This window comes from Electrona antarctica (assembly GCF_951216825.1).
Source record: "Electrona antarctica genome assembly, chromosome: 11".
Taxonomy (NCBI): Eukaryota; Metazoa; Chordata; class Actinopteri; order Myctophiformes; family Myctophidae; genus Electrona; species Electrona antarctica.
In genome coordinates, this window is record NC_136792.1 from 16,438,853 (window position 1) to 16,462,239 (window position 23,387).

At 41.7% G+C, this 23,387-nt stretch overlaps 1 protein-coding gene across 1 annotated transcript in view; it reads right to left on the minus strand.

The window, feature by feature from the left end:
- The window catches only part of cadm1b (cell adhesion molecule 1b), a gene marked incomplete at both ends in the record, with an annotated part of 170,674 nt that overhangs the window by 11,970 nt on the left and 135,317 nt on the right, over window positions 1-23,387 (minus strand). Inside the window, one exon of the mRNA XM_079515085.1 lies at window positions 11,277-11,327. Coding sequence (XP_079371211.1) covers window positions 11,277-11,327 — 51 coding nt within the window. The remainder of the gene's footprint in view (window positions 1-11,276; window positions 11,328-23,387) is intronic.

The window sequence follows — 23,387 nt, forward strand, 5'->3', positions numbered from 1 at the left end:
TCGTGCCTGTCACAGACATGCGCAGAGCATGTTCAGTCAGGAAACTCAGTGCAGTTGCTGCTGGCCGTTAATTGGGCAGCCTCAGCATCACGTTCTCATTCACATGATTTACTTCATCCAATCACACACTCATTCCATCTTCATACCAGCTATTTAAACTTGCGCTGCTGCCTGCTTAAAGTTTTGCTGCTCACCCTCCTCCACCCCAGCTACTACCTGTCGTTTTGGATCTCTTGTTTAGGTACGGGGATTTCGGAGTCCCTATGGTTGGGACTGATGCGCTTGATCTCAGTACCTATACCTAAAAAGCAGATCCAATTCATCGCCAAACTATAATAAATATATTGCTCATTTTATATTCAATAAATATATATTCCATCCATTCTTGAGTTGTCCTGACTGAATGTATTTTCTGTTCATTAAAGGAGAGACAGGGAGACAATATAGAGGCAGGGGTCGGCGACCTTAGGCACCAAAGAGGGTGATCACTGGCACACTGGTGTGAGAGAGATGATTTTTGGTTTGATTTTCTGGTCAAATAAATGTGCCTCACATTTCTATGTAATTACATCCTGCACATATTTCTACATATATTTTAATTCTGAACTCTGACTTTTGGAAGTTTTGATGTGGTGTCATTAAAATTAATGTTGACATGGAACACTAAAAATGTTGCAGACCCCTGATACTGTACATGTATATAGCTTTACATTTAATGTCTCTCTGTATGTCTGAGTATGACCCATTGACCCCTGCAGCTGATTGGGTCGCATTCAGGTCACGCACGCACGCACGCACGCACGCACGCACGCACGCACGCACGCACGCACGCACAGGGTGTGTGAATTAAGATTCGTGTCCACCACAATCTTTTTTTTAATGCCCAGACGGTTTGGTGACCACCTGACCCGACCTGACAATCCGCTGTGCTTAAATCAACAACTGTGCTCAATACTTAGCACCACTTAACCATTGGCTCTGTACTTGGAGGTCTTCTCTTTTTCCCTCTGCACCAGAGCTCTGAAAATAGCAGATCTACAAGCTCACAATGCATTGCAGGCTTCTAGTACTGCTATTTTTCCCCTCAGAAAGTTCACACAAAGAAAGATTTAGCTGTAGCAACTCTGAGGACCCCTTAGGTGTCCCAGACCCCCTGTTGAAGAGCCATGCTGTAAATAAAAAGTATTGTGATAATGTACAGTTTTATATTCACTGTTTACAGTGTAAACAGTGAATATAAAACTGTACATTATCACAATATTGGTCTGAAAAATCACAAATGGATATTCTTCCAAAACTGTTCACCCTTAGTGGGGTCGCTCAGCTACTAGTGTAACACTTCCAAATGAGTTGGTCTCCTCTGGAGTCCCATTAGTTGGTCGGTTCTGTCAGCCCACCAGAGGCCAACATTCCTGCACTCCTTCCCCTCATGCCGTTCCCAGGGATTGAGTTGGCAAACTTTCTGTAACTGCTTTATTACTATTCTAACCTCCTGTCGGCTCCCTCCTGCCTCCCATGCAGATCTACCGTACATGCAGGGATACATTTGTAAATACAAATAAAAACCATCACCATTATGAACATTATGATGCCTTATAAACATGTACCCAGACCTCCATGCCCCAGGCACAGATACTGACAGCCAGGCAGGGACCAGGGGCATCACCGTGGGTCCTCTGCCCGGCCGAGAGCGCCCACGCCCGGCCACGGACCACCGGGGGGGGGTGTGTGTGTGTGTGTGTGTGTGTGTGTGTGTGTGTGTGTGTGTGTGTGTGTGTGTGTGTGTGTGTGTGTGTGTGTGTGTGTAATTTTGAGTTTTGACAAATATATCAAACATGCAGTGAATCAAATATGAAACACTTCAGACAGCCTACATTTCCCCAAAAGACAATGCATGCATTTAAGTCTGACCAGAAGCAGAGATAAAACATACAAATGAATGACCTGAGGGAAAAGCAGAGGCATGGACCCCGACACACGCACGCACACCTCCAGCAAGTACACCACCCAGTGTTTACATAGTGTTTCAACATGTAATATGCTATGTTCAAAGTCTTATTTAAACAGAAGCTGCTGATTTCATGCCAGATGATGCTTGAGGGATGAATTAATAATACAGTTGCAAGAAGGACAAAGAAGTTACTCTTTTGTGCTGCTTCCCTCAGCAAACAAACGTCAGATATTGGCAGGATTCAAGCCTGTCTCTCTGTAAACCAGTGGGGTCCGGGGACCCCCCAGGGGTCCTTAAGGGAGTTCCAGGGGGTATTATGCACCACAAACCTGGAATAATATTCCAGGTTACATTAGGAAATCCCCAACCATAGCCATTTTGAAGTCCAATTTAAAAACGTATTTATTTAACATTGCCTATCCCAGTGATGTCTAATAACAGCTAGGTCTTGCCTGAGCTTTAAATTAGCTGTGTCTTCTGTTTCTATCAAAGGTGGGAGTATTTGTTGTAATTTATATGCTCCTATATCTTATTTTAATTGTATCTATTATAATCTGTATTCATTTTAAAGTGCACTGTTGCACTCTGTATTTGTTTTTATTCTGTAAAGCACTTTGAATTGCCATGTGTATGAAAGGTGCTATATAAATAAAATTGCCTTGCCTTGCCCAGCTAAATGATAGTTTGGAAATGGACCCTTATGGGTCTGTAACTCTGAGAGTGTACAAATGGAACCAAATGGACCCTAACGGGTCCACACTCCCCGAGTTAAATTAACATTGATTTTACAATATAAATTGGGGTCTCAGTGATAGAAATGCCACTAAATGGAGGTCCGTAGCCTAATGCACATCAAACTGGGGTGAAAATGGTTGAAAATCACTCCTAGAGCCGTACAAATCTTCTGTTATGGGGGTCCTTGACATACTTTTTCAATCGATGTCAATTTGGGGGTCCTTGCCCTGAAAAAGTTTGGGAAACACTGCTGTAAACTATTGACTTTGACAAAGATTGCTACAGTGTGAGCTTATTTTTTCAATATAACATCCATTATACGTTTACCACTACTAGAAAACCTTACTCTCACGTGTATCATTAACATTTTAAGTACACCATTTGAGGAATTAAGAGTAATTCCCCCCCTCTCGATTTATTTATCTATACATACTTGAAATACACTGGGGTTTCTCTCCTTTTGCCTTTTTGTAATTCTTTCAACAATCTTCAAATTGAAGAGCAACACATATTTTAATGTGACAATTTAATTGGCCCCAGGAGAAAGGGAGGTTTCTTCCACCCCAGCCCAGCATCATGTTAAAAGACTATTCCACTGCATTGTTTTGTTATATGGGTTAGTTCTATAGCTGTGCTCTATTTACCAAATTAATTCTGTAGAGCCTCATCATCAGGCTTCAAATAATAATATAAGATGCATTGCTTTTACCACTGACTTTCACATACGATTTAACAACATGGATGACATCACAAAAAAATAGCCGGTAGCCTACTTACCATAAAACAGCAATTAAAGTGATAATTTGTTGTGCAGCAGAGAGCAAAAACACACCACAAATTGCACTGAAGCTAGTGATTTGTTGATGACCTACACACCTACAGTAATTACTTGCTATTAATGGCCAATGGCAATGTGTTATTAGACTCTGTAGCTCTAGTTTGAGAGTGATTGTTAATATTCACCGGCAGCACAACTGAGCTGCTTTGGAAGATTATGACAATTCAATTCTGCACCAATAGAGGACAACCCATAAGAACCCTGCTTTTATGGCATTTTATTTTGTCATTTCAATATTGGTCTGTGCATCCAATTCAGCCAAAATAGTTCTCAAAATAAAGCGGAAGAGGGACATAGCTTGTTTGCTGGTTAGATATCTACTACTATATAATGCGCCACGTCTCTGCGTGCGTACATGTGTGCGTGCGTACGGTTGTAATGCACGTAACTCGAGAACCGTTTGACCCACGACTTCACATTCGACACGCGCGTTCCATACCCCCACAGAGAGTGCAGTGCCAGGTATCGAGTCGGTCGGACCCACGGTTCTCCAGAACCACCACAAAAGGATCTGGTCAGGCTCTGCCAGTGGGCCTAATAAGGCCAACTCCTTTCACCTGGGCCAGGCTCTGCCAGTGGGCCTAATGAGGCCAACTCCTTTCACCTGTGCAATTTCCAGTCTCTGCCTCAGCCAATTGAGGCTCAACCAATTGGGCTCTGCCAGTGGGCCGAATTGATTGCCAAGTACACTTTTCACAGTCAGTTTGAAGTCTTCACACAGTCATATACACAGATCTCCATGTGGGACACCGGCTGACAGTTAAAATGGGTGCTATGACAACGTATATCATTAGGTTCCCAAGTTGCATCTTTCCCAAGTAGGCCGGTGGCCGACTGCGACGGGCACGTACAGGTCTAGTCTAACTATAAATGCGCCACGTCTCTGTCTGCGTGCGTACGTGTGTGTACGGTTGTAATGTGCGTAACTCGAGAACCGTTTGCCCCACCGACTTCAAATTCGACACACACGTTCCACACCCCCACAGGGAGTGCAGTGCCCGGCCTCGAGTCGGTGGCATACACCATTGTCCAGAAACACCACAAAAGGCTCTGGTCAGGCTCTGCCAGTGGGCCTAAATAAGTCCTAAAAAGGTCCTCACCTGTGCAATTTCCAGCCTCTGCCTCAGCCAATTGATTGCCATGGCAACCCAATTGATTACTTAACCAGTCCACTTTTCATAGTAAGTTTGCACTCTTCAGACACAGGCACACAGTCACATACACAGATCTCCATGTGGGACACAGACAGACAGTTAAATGGGTATTGCATACTACAGAGATCTTATTAGGTTCCCAAGTTGCATCGTTCCCAAGTGGCCGGTGGCCAACGGGCACGTACAGGTCTAGTAGCTGTAATGAATCAAACTTGCACAATGTCAGCGGAACATCAGGAACTCTACATCCACAACAACAGTTTAGGCTCACAATACAGATGGGAGATTTTGTTAGATCCTTAGTGGAACTCTGAAATATAGTGCAGCGTTATTACAGTGTCATTAGTCAAGTGCCTCAAACTAGAGGCCTACTGTAGCCTATGTCTTGTTTTTTTCTTAAGCTTGTGTACATTTATGTGAACCATGCATTACATTGTTCAGATGTCCAGTTTGACCCCCCCCCCCCCCCCCCCCAGGTGACAGCTAAAGACCTCGACAGAGTCAGTTTTGGCTTGAGTTGGGGGTTGAGAGAAAACACACAATACATGCAAGGTTATTAGTGTCCATACAGAGTCCCCTGCGTTGCTATTGTTGAGTTGCGTCGCTATTGTTGACTTGCATGGGTCTATAATGTGCAATCAACTATTAATCCACGGCAGCTGTGACACTACAGTATGTCGCTCTCCCAGAATGCAACACTGTGTTTCGAGACGGAAATGAAGATGGGAGCTGTCAAAATAGTAGCCTTGATGATATACAAGTTTGCAACACGTTTGACAAAAAAAAAGAGAAACTAACTTGGGCCTAACATTTATTGAAGGTAAAGGTTTGAATTGTAAGTAATGTAACATTATTGCTGGAAGTGTAATAGTCAACTATTTTTGCAAACTTTAAAAAAGATAACAGTGATGGAAGATATATATTCATAGTCATCAATGTACAGCATATTCAATGGTGGTGATTCTTTTTTATTTGCATTTTGTTTTGTTTTTAAAGAGAGAGAAGAACAATAATAACTTTGTCAAGGCCTCATAATTGTAAAACAGCAGCGTTTATTTTAAGCTATCAGGCTGTCAACAAAACCACTGCCTGGGATTTCAAGATCATGCAAATATACACAACTGAAGAGGCTGAGAAAAGGAACCATATAAAGATGATCATCTGCAACGGAAAACACGGTTTGTAGGTCGTGTCTGTATTGTCACCATGGAAGCATAGGAGACAATAATTATACACAACTATCAGAGCTTGTACACACTCTGTTCTCCGCTGTAATTCCGCTGACGATGATGTCATGTTTCTATAGTATGTGATCTATCCATGCCGTTCCACGTTTACATTTACAACTCAAGGAGCCGGCGGAAGTGGCTTCCTCTTTCAGAAAGGAGGGGGGGGGAGGGGCTAGGAACAGAGGAGGAAAAAAACCCTTGCTCTCTGCTGCCAAAGGTCGCCAGGGGTACTTTTCTCTGCTTGCGTCGAGGAACGCTGCTTGCGTTGCGTTGGATTGGGGGTTGTTCCCAGGTTGACGGACGACATAAGGGACGGACGGACTGGATGCACGAAATTTCTCTCCCCCACCGTGCTTTCTGCGTCGATTACGTTCAACTCTGTAAAGCACTTAAGGAGTGAGGACGCACTTAGCCAATAAGGACACGCTTAACGAAAGGAGCGGGTATTGTAGCAAGTAAGAAACCCGCCCAAAACTGCTCCGCCAATCGAGCTCATCTCTAATTGCGCAGCGGGTTGCTAGCATGGTTGTCCGATCCCAGTTCGGGGCATTATTCTGAAGTGCTTATTATGTGGGCCGCCGCCACACACAGATGCTTAATGTCTTTAATTGTTTTCCGGGGCACTCATCTTTGGCAGGGCATTGGCAGCACAAGGATGAGGACTGCTACATTATCAACCTTAGGATTCCTACAATCTGTAAACTCAGACTCAAACCTTAAGAAAACCTCAAAACTAAAGCCTTAAAGCTGCTATAAATTTTAATGATCTTTATATTTTTATTTTTGTTGGTATTCAGACAGCCAGCAATGGGTAAAACGTTCCCAAAAATGTTTTGTCTCTGTGACACATCTAGGGGCCACGATCTGCATTCAAAGATTTTCCTAGAAGCTTTGTCATTGGTCGATTTGCCTATCTACTTCCTGATTGGTTAGTCATTTCGACCAATGACAAAGCTTCTAGGAACATCTTTGAATGCAAAAAAAAAATTGGGAGCGTTTTACTCATTGCTGGCTGTCTGAATACCAAAAAATAAAAATAAAACAAAGTCATTCATCATTTTGACATATTATTGCTTATAGCAGCTTTAATGGGTTTAATGACATTCATGACCTTTTTCTACCTGATGTGTCTTAACAGCAATTAACTCTTATAGCCTAAGATCTGAAGATCCATAATGCCCCTTCCAGTCCAGTCCAGTCCAGACAATCATACTGTACACATATCTTATCCTCACCTCCTGTTGCCAGGAAGGGTGATATGGGGTTACGTGAGGCTTAACCGGGATATGATGTCCCTGCCTCGGATCACATCTGAGCTTCTGACGAGCTGGAGCTTTATAGCTATAGGCTCCCTTTATTCCCCTTGAGCTGGAGAATCAGGGTACATCCTATCCTCTGCCCAATGAAAACATGACTGCTGGCACAATACTAACCACTAACACAACTTCTTCTTCCTTTTTTGGCAGCAAAAAATGCAATAGATATGGCATACATATTTTATGTGACGGTATACTGAAGTGTTGAGGCAAAATACCATCTAAGTCCATAATAATTATCCGTATTAATTATGGATAAGGGGTCAGGACAGATTGGGGAGGGGTCAGAATAAATCATGGACTTAAATGGTTCTACGTCTCAATGCTCAATCATGCTGTAATAATGCAATATACTACAGCACAGCCACATTCAGAAAAGTGTTGCATAAAGCACTTAATAACCGAAAAACACAATAGCAAAAGATTTCTATTTAATTCAAGGTAACTGGATAAAATATTAAAGTTCAGTGATTGAAATATATGTCAGTCAACATTGCTATTGTCATGTATTTTACAATTGTTATTGACCATTAAAACAAAACAAAACAATGAAAACTTCAAGCACATAAATGATTGTTACAGAACAACAATCACTCATCTCTCCCTAGAGGCCTAACAGGCCCCACATATTTTAATATAGCCTACTTGTCTTCTTGTTAATACAAACTAAAATCTTAGAAAACATCCTTTAATTCCAAAATGACAGATGCAACTAAATGGGAGATGAACAGCTTACCGTGGCATTTTCTCCTCCTTACTAGAAAACCATCGTTAAGTCTAAGAGAGCTGCTATTTTACACCAGTTGCTAGGCTACACCAAGAAGGGCTAAAGAAAGCCTATCAAGTGAAAATTTAGCAGACTGTGAAAGGATCACATTGTACATTAAAAGCTATATTCCATATTAACTCCAAGGCGAAAGAAAAGAAAGCAGTGTAGTAACAACTTTCACTGAAGCGCACAAGTACATACCACATGCAGGACCTGCAGCTAGTGTGGATCACTGAGTGAGAACTTGAAAGATGTGCCTGTTCATTCAGGTGGAAGAAACCCTTTGCAGTTTCACTATAGAACTATATGCCTCAATGAAGCAGAGATTTCATGATCACACAGGTCTTGAAAACAGTCACCTCTACGATGACAGCCCTCTGCTGATGGTGCCGGTTACAGGACCAAGTGGTTATAAGGAACGAGTGAAGAGAAAGTACAGTGTGCAGTGTGTCCTTTGTGGGAAGAGCAAAATGCCACACTGTGCAGTTATGCTGATTAGGGTAGTATAGTGGAAAGCGATCCATTGCAGGGCAGGTTAACAGTGCCCCTGTGACAAGGTATTTAGAAAAGTAGTGAACTGCAAGAAAGCTCAATTACATCCTCCCAGCATGTAGCTCATAAATCACCATAAATCCTCTTTCAAGCCTGCTTTTTGGAAATGACTGAGGAGTTATTATGGTAAGGAAACACAAAGGAAGCTGCAGTGCTGTGTACGTAACTCTGAATGCTTATAGAACACTGTTGTAACGGTTTACTAATTGCTTGCTTATATTTTCTGATGTTGCCACAACCCACAAATGCTATATGGTGCTTGGGTGGCGCAGTGGAAAAGGCAGTGACGGCACAGAAATGTGTGTCTATAGAAAGGAATATGTACGACAAGAGTTTTGTCATGACATCTGTCATACATATTTTATCAAGTATCCATCTTTTCTCTAGCATATCGTTGCTGTCGGGCAGAAACCTCATATCTCCATTTTTCAATTTATGTTTTCATAAATGAATGCTCTACTTCATCGTACAAGTCGCAATACAGTAGTGAAAATAGCAGATCTACAAGCTCACAGTAGCCTCAGTCCCAGGTTTATTCATCTGCGAAGAGAAAAGCCTGGTCACAATATAAGGCAGAGAGTGCATAGTCGGAAAGTGTCAGTCCGGAACATCCGTCAGATGTATATCCCCCTGATACGATATTTGTTTTGACCAATCACAACAGATTTGTAAAGCGTCAACGTCATTTCCTTGAGCGGTGATTCCGCCAAAATCCCGCTACTTCCGCCAAATTTCAGCAATGCACTGTACAGCATATTTATTGTGCCCCTGTGACTGGCTGAGCTGGAGGAAGGGGGCTCTGGTTGTGGTCAGAATATACCCAGTATCTTGATTGTTGAGCTGGTGACATTCTCATTCCTATTACCCCCTACTCACAGTACTGAGGCACTATTAGTCAGACGATCGGAGATCTCCGCCTACTAACATCTGGTGACATATACATTTGATGTAGGGGTTAGAACTGGATGGAAATTTTCATGGTATCAGGATTGGTTTTCAAAGCTGTAGCCTGTAGGCATAGATTTGTTACCAGCCGTTCGGCTGTTCTAGCACATACAATGAATGGACATTGCCATGTAAATGTCAAGTCAAAGGACCATACCGGTGTTAGTAGCCTATTTTTGTTTGTCCATTGTTAAAATCGAGGTCATAGTTTCAAATTACTTATTTATTAGATATTGTTTGTTTTGTCGGTGGGTATGTTATTAAAAACAAAATTGATTGTTATTATTGCATAAAGGAAGTAAAATAAAGAAACGAATAAAGAAATAATTTTTCCACTGCTTCTTTCTCGGTGTGAACTTTAAAGGGTTAAAGTCGGGCGCATGGTTTGCATCCCAAATTACGTATTTATTAGATATTGTTTATGTTTCGTCGATATTAAGAAACATTATAGAATGTGCCTGTTTTCAGCATTAACTCATTGTATCGTTAAAAGCCTTCTTTAGACTATAATTTGACATTGAAATGCAGCGCGTGTAAGGAGCTGTTTTTCTGGGCATATTAAAATGCTGCTAAACAGCTATATTAGAGTAATACAGTGATTTTGCATAACTTAAACGCCATACTGATTTTACAAATAAAAAGGGTGAATTGCCTATAACTAGCAACTTCAACGTCTCGTACAGTTTTTCCCATGCTATTTCAATGTGAAATAATGGCAGTGAATGATGTTTATTCTTTTTACTTCAGATTTACTCAATTATACAGTACACTACATGAACTTATGTACAGACTGATATGGTCGTTAAAGACATATTCAAATGTCAACTCCCAGGTCTGCCGCTTTGTTGATCTTAAGGTATATTCAGTGATTTCACTTAATTCAAATATCACTTATTTTTTGTTATTTTTTGGATAATCCTCCCTACTATAAAGTGTGCTGACCATATAAGGAGTTCCTCCCTGTCCCCAGTGAGCCCCTGGAGTCAAAAAACCCTAGTTTCAGTTTGGGCTTTGGGTGGCAAAGCTTTCATCCAATCAGGATGAGAGGGGCCTTCCTCAATCATGATCGAGTGGGGTGGGCCTTGGTGCACGTGCTGTTGGTCTGTTGTGCCCCCCCCACTGTAGTGCGTGCATGTGCACATCTTGTTACCAGGGCGGACCAGGGTTTTTTCCAAATCACCCAAATCACTGAATGCTCCTTTAAGCGGTGCTGTTGGAATAAGGGTGCTTTTTATATTTATGATTCATTTTGAAATGATTATTGTAGGTGTGAGCTGAATCGAGGTACAACATTATTGTGCTTCAATGTGAGATAAAAAGATACACTGCACATTAACTGCCTTTCATTTGTTTCATAGATCTCTGAGAAAATAGTTATTGATGTTCTCAGACCTGCACAGATGTTGTTATGTGACTGGCATTTGTATGTAGGGGGAGATGTAAAGGGCATTATAATATGACGGATGGACCGGTTGAGATACGGCTGCAGATGCTGATAAGATAGCTGAGCAGCAAAGCAGAGTGGCTACATTTTTCCAGATCAAACGTGTGAGAGGAAAGGGGCCATGACAGGTGTCCCTGACAGCCTAGGGCTGGCTGTCCGCCACTGTCTGATTAAGGCTGGCTTTCTGAAGTCTCTCATAGACTCTCTGCATGCGCATACCTGATTACACACACACACACACACACACGTGCATGCACACACACCATCACATGCACACGCCACAGGCACACACTCACACACACAAATGATTGGCGAGAGGGACAGTAGTGGGGGCATACAGTACCTTGGATGTTGTCGGGATTGGTGGTGGGTGTGGGGATAGTAGTGGGAGCATCTAGATGGGGAAAATAAAAAAAATAAAAAAGAACATGTATAAGAAATAAGGAAAGACAAGAGTTAAGAAAAAGAGACAACGGTCACTGAAGAGGAGGTGCAAGTAAGTGTAGCTATCAGTGTACACTACGTTCAAATATTAGTAGGGTCTTATTTTAGGGTGCATTAGTGTTTGGTTTTGATGCACGCACACACACACACACACACACACACACACTCAGTATGTTGTATGTGTACATACACATACACATACATACACATACACATACACATACACATATATATATATATATATATATATATATATATATATGGGGGCGACTGTGGCTCAAGAGGTAGAGCAGGTCGTCCAATGATCCATGGGTCGGCGGTTCGAATCCCGGCTCCTCCTGGCTATGTCGAAGTGTCCTTGGGCAAGACACTGAACCCCAAATTGCTCCCGATGTGCTGGTTGGTACCTTGCATGGCTTCCGCCGCAATCGGTGTATGAATGTGTGTGTGAATGGGTGAATGTAATGCACAATCTATGTAAAGCGCCTTGGATAAAGGCGCTATATAAATGTACCATTTATATATATATATATATATATATACACACACACACATTATAAACTATAGCAGCATTCTGCTGTTAGTACACGGTTTAGGCCTGACTAACGTAATGAGAAAGAGAAAACGGAGGCCAATCCAGGTACCCAACGTTACCAAGCGGCCTGAGCGCTTACTCACCAGGGGAATATATATGTCTGTCAGTGATTCAGGGACAGATAGCAAGTCCCTGCTGGATGAGAGTCACAGCAGGGGAAATTGGCTGGCTGTCTCTATGCCTTTACTGTCTACACTTCCATCATAAGACCACAGTATGGGACCACACACTTCCAAACTAATGATAAAACATCAAGGACAGCATAATGTTGCCGACGGGGACAGAGACTATGGTGGGGGGGCCCTGGTGGTGGTGGTAGTGGTGTGGGAGTATCAGGAACAAATTCTCGCCTGACAGTATTTGAAGAGGGGGGTGCGCTCGATTTCTTTCCCTGTGACCGAAGGCAGTCTGATAGCTGAAATGTCAGTGTCTGGGAGAGGGGAATTGGCCAATCAGCGAAGAGGGTCTTCATAAAGTCCTGGATAGGATGTGGCACATATAATAGCCAGGCGAACAAGAATTCTCCATGGGCAATTTCCAGGCTCGATGACTCTGGGCTCAACATTATGAGAACTGAAATATGAGTGTATTACGGAGGGGCTATATGTTCAGGGAGCATTTGTACCTGTGTGGAATTCGAAATGAGAATTTTTAACCAGTGAAACAATGTAGGAGAAATTGTTAATCCACGCCTGCTTAAACCTGACTGCAGATACAGCGGTCAGAGCTTTCTGCTTATATTTTGCATATGTTGCTTATCTCTAGGCTAATGTGTCCTGTAAAAATAAATATCAATGTTGTATAAATACATTCACTGTACAAGTACATACTGTACGTACATACATACATACATACATACATCATATACATTTGCTATATTCACGCACACACAAGCACAGACACACGCACGCACACACACACACTTTAGTAGACCTTGTTAATCAGCGTCACATTTTCTGTACAGCTTTTCATTAAAACGAATTAGTGCACTTGAGAGATACTTGTGTAGCCCTATCTGAACCCGAATTTCAAGGCTACAAACTTCAGATGAGTTGTGGGAATCGCTGACTTTATGACTATAGGAAACGTGCAGGCCAAAGAGTCAACTGCAGTGTAAACCACAGAACTATAAAGGCAGTATTGTTCCTCTGCCAACAGGCAGTAGGTGTGAGTTATAGCACCAGGTCAGAACAGGGGCTGTTACTCCTACACCTCACTCCGCCAAGGGGCACCACTCACAGTTTGCTGAAAGTACAGAACAAGTAGAATGTCCTCTTTCTCAGAGAGAATAGTACTGCCTGTAGCAGACAACCCGCAGGTTCAAACTAAATCCTTATAGGTGCAAGGCTCGAAGATATAAGTAGAGATGAAGAATGCCAGCACTCATTGTATGTCTTTAGTTTTATGTTTGTCGACAAACGCTGAGGAAGGCCATACAGGCCGAAACGCGTCCGTTTGTCAGTCTCAGTCAGAGGTAAATAAAATCATGCAAAAGGACATACAATGAGTGCTGGCATTCTTCATCTCTACTGTCCTCTTTCTCAGCCATGTGAACCCAATACAATATAGGCAAGGCAACAAAGCGGGATTCAAATTGACATGGATTTACACTCCCCACACCAAATTGGGTGAGAATGATTAATCTTCATCACAAAGGACTTATATTATGACAGTAGTGGGAGACCAAAGAAAGTGAATAATTCACAATGTTTCTATCGATATTGATAACGAAAAATATGTATCTGGGGCAACACTGAACATATCTGAACAAGCTGTGGCGCCGTAGGATATTGCTGGTTAAACAAAGCACATCCAAAGGAAGAAAATGTTTAGACAGGTCACAGGTGCTGCATACATTACAACACACAATACTAACGAGCCAAGCCAGGTTATATTAAAAGATTATGTTTGATAATGGGAGCAGGATTTGGCGGGAATGGGAGGGCCTTTCTCTTTAACCCATTCTGGGCGGGAACCCCTTTTGGTGTTAGCATTATGTTATGCGTTAGCTATTGGAAAATAGCAGATCTACAAGCTCATAGCCCGCCACCGAGTGGCGCGCTACGAGCTTGTAGGTCTGCTATTTTTGAAAATTCGAAATGCACCTGTAATGGGAGGGCCTTTATCTTTAATCATGCACAAATGCACCTGTAATGCATAATGGTTATCATGCTAAGACCAACCCATGTTTATAAACACACTAATTAAGCTACTGTAGCCAGAATGATTGGTCTGGGAAAACAAAGCCTCATATGGACCACAACACGATCTCATCTGGCATTTAATCCTCTGGAAAATAGGAATGGTGATCTCAACATAATTACACACTGTTATTAGCACCTTTTTACCAATCTCCTGTGTCTCATTACAACAAAATAAATTCTCAGGGCCTCCAACACTAATACACCAGAGATTCAGAGCTTAATGGGAAGCGGTACAATCGGTGGATAGATGGTTTGTTCTAATAGTGTAAATCACATCACACACAACTCCTAAGATTGGTAAACCAGCTAGCTAAATATATTGTATAAGGGGCTCACATTTTCCTAAGCAGTAAACATGAGTGCTTAGATGTACAGCACATTTGCTAATGAATACAGTACAGTATATAGTTTCAATTTCAGTCCTGCATTGTGCAGTCTGTGTGTGCAGTACAGTATCATTCAAACAGCATATATCATGTATAACCATTCTAATCTTTCTGTATAATTCTCAATTATTCTATCTTATCTTTTTTTTTTTTATAATATTTATTTTATTTGGAAAAAGCAGTACAATAACAGCATGTCTATGTATACATAGGACACAAGTGCAGTTCCCAGGATTTAGTTTTTCACCCCTCTTCCCTCCCTCCCCCCTCCAAGTGACTCCATCTCCAGTGTCTCTGTAACCTTGCTTTCTTCAGGACTACTATGGCATCAAGTCAACTCAAGTCAACAGGGGCAAAGGGCATCGCTTCAGAGTGTACATTTCAGAAGGAGAAAAAGAAGAGAGTGGGCAGACAAAAGAAAAAGACAAAGATAAAAAAACAACAACAACCAAGAAACGAAAGTATATACAATATTGCTGAGGGGAACAAAAACAAAACAGCTTTGGACTACAACCATGAGAAGAGGAAGGGTGTCTTAAACATTTTCTACAAAGATCATAAAGCAGGCTATTAGGACCAGTGAGATCACACACAGTCAGCTCTCAGAGGGTCAGTGTGTACTATCCAGTTGTTCCAAATTTGGTAGAAATTGTCTAGTCTAGTTCTTAGGATGTATGTTAATTTTTCCATTTTGAAAATATCCAGGACTATTCCGTGCCAATCGTCCATTGTGGGTGTTATTCTATCTTATCTAAAGAGGAAATGCTTTTCTAAAAACCTAAACGCATTCATTGCACTAAAGAGAGACGAGCAGTACCTTGGATATGGGAATATGGAAATGGGAATTTAGCCATGGCAGCCTTAAGCCTGTCTTACTGGCGTGCTATTTGCCAGCATACAGTATGTGTCGTCCTTTTAGTTTGGAAGCGATCATTAGGGGTCCATGAGGAACAAGCAGATGCCATCATCTGCCTGGCAGAGCACGGTGACGAATAACCCTGGAACAGCCGAGTTATGAGTGTCACAGGAAACCTCTGTCACAGTGACAAGGTCTGATGGTGCGATAACATTTAAGGCACACTACAGGCTGGATTATCATAGTGCTGTGCTAGTGATGTGTGTGTGTGCGTGTGCGTGCGCGCGTGTGTGTGCGCGTGCGTGCGTGTGCGTGCGTGTACCTTCATGCTCGCTGAAGGATGGACCCTTCTGATTTGGCTGATTCCATGGCCTTTCCTCCAGCCCCACCTTTAGGCCAAAATGTATTTACACTTGCACACAAACCCTTATCCCTACATCAATCAGTGCAAGATAAAGGGCTGTGACCTTGTTGTGTAAAGAACCCAACATGTCAAACATGGGCAGAAATCAGCAGCAAAAACAATGTTTGGGCAAGAAACCAAAAAAATAGAAATGTAGTGAACTTTGACAGTTCTCAGTATGGCTGAGTACCAACAAGGACAAGACCTGCCAGCAGCACCTGCCATATTCTCATCCAATTTCTTCACCACACTGTCAGGAAATCCCAGTGGGAGTACCATTTTGTTTGCCAGTACAGTTCCTTGTTGACATTACTAAATAAATGTGTGTGTTGATCAAATATCACTCTGTGAATAAAGACATCTGGTATGTGCTAAACACATTATTGCCATCATTCATCATCATTGCATCTGTATATCCAATCTGAACTAAAGCCATTTTTTACACTGCTGTCCTTACTCCTTGGTCAAATGCACTAGGTATAGTAGAAGGAATTATGAAAATCTTCAGTTCAGTCAGATAACTCACAAATAGATTTAACCAATATTAATAATAAAATGCGAATACAAGTGTGCATAATAATAATATGTATCTTGCCGTTCGGCTCTGCTACATTTTCTCCCTGCTCGGCACAATTAAACACCATCATTAAACATTAAGAGCAGGGAGATAGATATACAATAACAACCCCCCATGGGGAACAGAAATACCAGAGCCCACCGGTGGTGCTGGGGTGGTGGTGGGAGCAAACATTGCATAACAACAACCAGGAGTCCAGGAACCATATGCAGAAGGAAGGCAGGAAGAATGCATGCAGTCTAGGTGAGCTTAAATACCCTGACCAATTGGTCAGCTGACTGCCACATCAACATATGACATGTGGGTCTTGCAAACACTGTATACACCCACATAGTAATGCAGCATATTAACCCCTCGAGTATATGTATGCGCTCTTGAGCATAGCATGAAGCCGCTCGAGTATATCTGACTGAACTAACTCCACAAGCTACGTATCTCATACAAATCACAGTGAAAGTGATGTGGACTTATAAATGGGTTCTCTCAAAAAAAAACTTTAAAGCGTAAGTTTTGTGTCCTCCTTTTGGAGATACTGTAGGTAAGTGCAACTGTAATACATGGAATTTGAACCCGGCTCTCCCGCATGGAAAACCAAATGCAAGAGAGAATGCTTCTTGGCCTTCTTTGCCAGTGGAGTAGTACTTTATATAGTAGATTGGTAGACATTTTATTAGTCTCTCTCATTGTCCTGTCATTTGTCAAACTGTTTTGTTTTCTGTAGGCTATCAAACTATCAAATCCTTCACCAGCTGTTGTCCCTCTCGCTGCTGACCATTCAAGCCTACTAGCGATTTTATTAGCAAGTTATCTCTCACATTACAATTGTCTGTTACTTGAATGAATGCAATTGACAGTTTTCCATTCACAGTCCAACTTCCACGTGCTGTTGTGGAACCCTATGAGATGATACAAACACCATATCAGCTCTGGCTTTTCTCCTTTGTGCTGAGGGTCAGAATTACTTTTACCCAACTTTTCTCTGGCTTGAAATTGTCACACAGAAATCAGACCTGTGCATCTCTGCTCCACCAGTAAGTGTGCCTGATGTGTAAAGACAGCTAAATATGTCTAATCTTCCGTTTTTTATCTTATTGAAGCAAATCACTAGAACCCCAGAGTCCTTTTATAATGTCACCAGATGTGCCACAGATGCATAATGTTATCCCTGAAACTTTTCAAGATAAATGCTTCTTTTTTCTAAAATCAGAGCAATTCCCTCCATTGACGTATTTAAATACATTTTGATACACTTGTTCCAGTTATGTTACACATCTTAAATACAGCTTACCACCAGTAAGACGCCTGAGGGCAAGAAGCGTCACGTGCACGCATCCGCCTGGGTAACAACAGCTGCTGGGCGAGCACTGTAGCTTTGGAATGGGGGGTCGGTCAGATCAACATATCCGCCTGGGTGACAGCAGACTGCTGGGTGAGCGCTGGCGCATTGGCATGGGGGATCAGATCAACATATGGAATGAATTCTGTACTGGCCATATAAGGAGTGTGTCTTGAATGGAATGTCAGAACAGGTCAGCTCCATATATGGAGATCTAAGGGTGGCAGTGCATGGGGGCAGTGCCTTGAGTGTACAGGGTTTGGCCCAGGTAGGGCCGGGCCTTAATTTTCGGACCTGTTGAGAACTCTAGTTATGATGCACATTTTGGCTCATGTTGGCGTTGAGCTTTTTGGCTCCTACACATATCTACCTATGAGACATGCCAAAAAATATATATATACAGAACATTTTAATATACAACAAATAATGCATGAATACATTACATTTCTACCAAACATATACAGAATATACATTGACAGCAGGAGCGAGGTGAATTTACTGACTGACTTAGTCGGTCGGTAAATCCCCTATGTCGGTCGGTCCCATATGTCGGTCGGGTTCCATATGTCAGCGTCATATATGTCGGCGCCATATGTCGGCGCCCCATATGTCGGCACCATCTACATTTATGTAGTTTCATATGCACACTACCATAACTAAGTAAATCCATGCATTTTTCTTTTTCACATTTAATTTAATTTAACTTTATAATGTCAGTCAATACAGGCTTAAATTGGGCTGAAAGCAACATTTTGAGTCATACTGTATGTCAGAGACAGCTGACATTTGACATCACAGGCTGGCCACATGAAGTCCACAATCCAAAAGGGAGCCACACCACTCCCATGTGGAACCCAAGATCCAAATTATTATTTTTTTACGTTGACTTTTGACTACCAAAATCTAATCCAAGTCCAAGTGGATATTTCTTCCAAATGAAATTCCCTCAATGTGTTTTCTTGCTTTCACGAGAATGTCAAAGCAATCAAGTTGCTCTCAGCTTAGCATAATCTTAGCATAAATATATCATGCCTTTATCAAATCTAACTTAGACTGCAGCAGCTTGTCTTCAAACTATTACAAATAAAGTAGAACATATTTCCTCTATCCTGGCATCCTTCACACAGGTGTATTATAGACTCCATTTTAAGATTGCAGCCTTATAAACTCTGATAAGCTTGTCTGGTATCTAAGGATATAGCTACGACTGGTACAACAACTCATAGTCCGGCAGCCGCTGAGGTGGGGTGGGAAATGTAATTTTGTATAGTTTTTTTAATTGACCTAAATGATTGTCTATATACATACAATATTTTAGGCCACTAAAAAAACGATATACCAAATTTCCCACTTTAGCCAAAATACACAAGCTTTTCTGCTTCTTCATTCTTTGTATGCTTCAAGACAATATTTGCCTCTCCTGATATGTCTTCTTTACCCGTCTTATTTATTAACCCCTCTTCCCCCCTGCTCCCCCTTTTTTCTTTTCTTCTTCTGAAAGTAACAAAAATGATGGAGCTTGGACAAAAACTATAATCCCACCCACCTTTTACGCCTGTAGACTGTGATGTGACAATAATGTTGATTCAGATTCAGTACTGTGTATTGTCCCTTCAAATGTGCACCAATCAACATGCATGATACCACAAAACAGAAGCAACTCCAAGCACACACAAAGTTGTCTTGTGTGCATAATATCAGCCCCATTTGTGACCCAACTAATCAAAATACAATGCAACTATTTCACCTCTAGCCAATCATTCTGCTTCCAAAGCTGACGTAGGAGTTTTCCTGCCTCACAGGCAGATGTCCCACTTTTAGATGCAAATTTATGGTTAAATTAATTATTATACTCTGAAAGGGACATACACAACATCTGCCTATGAGTGAGAGTATGTTAAGAGCATGAAAGTTGTGACACGTACTGGACAAATATTGTTTTAGGCAAATCTCTTAGTTAAGCCAACATTGCACTTGTGTTGTTCAAGTATAAAGGCTATTTCTTTTTGTCAAAGACAGACATCACCTGACTCGTCAACATTCTCACAAGCTGCTTGTGGGGACTGATGCAAGGTGGCACCGTACGAGATGTCTGTTTTTATTTATTTTAATTGTTTTACTTTTAATAGTTAAGCCAACAGGCGATAGCGCAGTCTCAAATGCCTTTAACAATATTCAAAAGGGACAACCAGGCTGCTGACGAGGCATTGAGCCTGTACATTTTCCCTCCTATAAACCCGTACTTTATATCTGATATAGTTACCTGCTGCACTTTTGACCATAACCAGTTTTTACACCTCTCTTTCATGCACTATTTTATACCCACAGGTAACCTGTTATTGTTACACACTTGGCATGCCCCTCCGGTTATGCAATACCCATATGTACCATCTGTCTGTCTGTCTGTCTGTCTGTCTGTCTGTCTGTCTGTGTTCCTTTTATTCCCATACATAATGGACATCTGTGTATCTGTCTGTCAAATAAAATGGGTTCTGATCTGAGCCAAGTCTCCTGCAGGAGGTGCGTCTGAAGCCTGGACGGGAGTCTCCAGACGTAAAAAAAGATGATGATAATGACAGTATGGACTAGTTCTGTATCAGAATCAGGGTACTCCATGGGGATTTGAAGATTTATTGATGGTACAAGGTAAAAAAAATACTGGTATTCAATTAATTACCGCTGACTTTTCAGACGCATCACTGCCATTGGGTCTGGCGATAAACAGTTTGAAGTTGATGGGTCAGGCGGTTATGTATATGCGGGGAGACACACTCACAGATTTCATGAAGAAATAATATAAAGTTCAACTTGCGAGTCCAGAATTCAAACATCATAACACAAGACATTATTCTTGTTAAAACAATGTCATCACATGCTCCACACAGACACAATAATGGAGGTGGCATTTCTCAGGAGTATGTTGCCAGCCTACAGTACATGATCAATATCTGTTCAAAGCCAAAGCTAAGGGCATGTCACCAAGTCTCTCTAAAAAGTATAGAGGTTACAAACAGAGAGTGCAGCCCACCAGGCAGGTTGATAAACCATCAGGACCTGGTGGTCAACAAAATATGTCCAGATAAGAAAGGTTTTCTGTGAATGTGTTCACTGTACTTATCAATAGAACTCCTCAGCCATCGTTCAGCTAGTACAGATTCTAATCAATGCAATTCCGCAATGATTATACCCAGTCATTCTACTCGCACAAAGTTTACTAGTATATGCAAGTGCATGTGTGCAACAACATACATTATTTATATATATATATTATATATACACACACACACACACTCTCTCCAATTCTCGGTATAAGACTAAACTCGACTCAAACTCATGTATTTTCTTTTTTCCCAAACAGCTTTTCATTTGCCAAATAACTGTGAAAAACACATGCTGTGTGTCCTCAATGACTCATTGCAGTATGTTGGGCCACTCGGGCCCAGTCAATTGAGATCTGACTTTCCACCTCACCTCGGAGTGACATTGGCAGCCCCTCACCCTGTGCATGGATGGACATTTCTGTTGTAGCCAACGAAAGGAGGCCTGCTATGGTTTTAGCTTGGTGTGATTTTGGAAACCACAGCAAGCTGCCTTTGTTTTAAATGGTCCCGGACCCTCATTAGCAAGTCGGCAAAACCGGTTCCCTCCCCCCACCCCAACCCACGACACCCCGCTCGCGATGCTAATTGGCCCAGTTAACATTTTAATCCACCCGGAGAAGTGGTAGGAACAGAACTTATTTGTGTTTCCATTGGCTTGTCAGCATATTAAATGCAAAACTGTGACAGCTAAACATCTTTGGCTGTCACCATCGCTGCATACTGAAGGCAAATTTGGAAGAATTACATTAACATGTTATGTTATTAGACTTTTAGATTATGCTCTCATACCGAGCAATTTACAAGTGTAATTGTGTAGACAACTGTTGCAGCAGAAAAACACACAAAAATAGAATTTAACTAGCAAAGTTAGCAGTGCCTGTAGGCTTGATCTTAGTATTTTGACACAATTTAAAATGAGTTGTTCTTTGAAAGTAGCTACACAAATGCTTTGCTACTTTTCAACATTGAAAAGTACAATGTGTCCCCGATGGCCATCTCTAACAGAATGCCTCAATGTGTCCCTGATGGCCATCTCTAACAGAATGCCTCAATGTGTCCCCGATGGCCATCTCTAACAGAATGCCTCAATGTGTCCCCGATGGCCATCTCTAACAGAATGATGGCCATCTCTAACAGAATGTCTCAATGTGTCCCCGATGGCCATCTCTAACAGAATGATGGCCATCTCTAACAGAATGATGGCCATCTCTAACAGAATGCCTCAATGTGTCCCCGATGGCCATCTCTAACAGAATGCCTCAATGTGTCCCCGATGGCCATCTCTAACAGAATGCCTCAATGTGTCTCCGATGGCCATCTCTAACAGAATGATGGCCATCTCTAACAGAATGCCTCAATGTGTCTCCGATGGCCATCTCTAACAGAATGATGGCCATCTCTAACAGAATGCCTCAATGTGTCCCCGATGGCCATCTCTAACAGAATGCCTCAATGTGTCCCCGATGGCCATCTCTAACAGAATGCCTCAATCGAAATGCATTTATACCACTTTAATCTGTGTATGGACCTATAACATCCAAATAACATTCTGGTTTTCTTTTTGTGTTAAACATCTCTCAAATTAAATTAAACTGTATTATTAGGGGATATATTTTCTTTTCCCATCAATCAGTTATATAATATGGAGCAACCTGATAGCTGAGTGCTTAGGGTGTGGACCACACGGTCTCTAATGTCTGACAGCAGTGAGTCATTTGCTGCATGTCAGTCCCCTACACTTGCACCGTGTTTCATGTCTCTCGCCACCGCACATCTATCAAATAAAGCCTCAGAAAAGCCCCCAAAATAAATAAAATAATACTTAGGAAGAGAATATTTAGTCAACATTCATTTACTGTATACAGTAAGCTAAAAGGCTAGAAGAGAACTGCTCTTTGCAGAAATTCAGAAACATATTTCAGGATTTGTTCATATAACTATAGACTAAAGTAGAAGATAGTGACTAGCTCCTTGGTATAGTCAGGGGCAGTAGCATAGACCTGTCTAGGCTCATCTGCTTAACACTTCAATGACACTGCATAATCTCATTAACAGTTCTGTTGAAGTTAGTGATAGCACCACACTTAAAATGCTGGCGTTGTGCAATGATATACATTGTGACAGTCAAGGTAATTACGGTTACAGAAGCATACCCTCCTTAGCCATGCTTGTTAAAAGCAGTGTCATCAGTGACATCAAAATCAAAATGCAGCAATGCTAAATTCAATCAACACCATTCACAAGTCTTTCCATGTCAATATTTCCAGTGCAGTCATCAGACTGACATATACAGTAGCTACAGTACTTCTGTATTTACATCTGCACAGCTTGTGTCAGCAGCACAGAGCAGGTGCAGACGTACATGCTTAACCACATAAACCATGGCCTCTATACTCAAATAAACTGGCCCTGAGTTGGCTCTGTACTTGGTCCACTCTTTGTCCGCAATAGAGGGTATGCTCATGACATGATCATCATACCCGGAAGTTATGTGGGAACGCCTACTGAGTGGCAAAGCGTATATCTAATGTGCGGATGAGCATAGACATGGT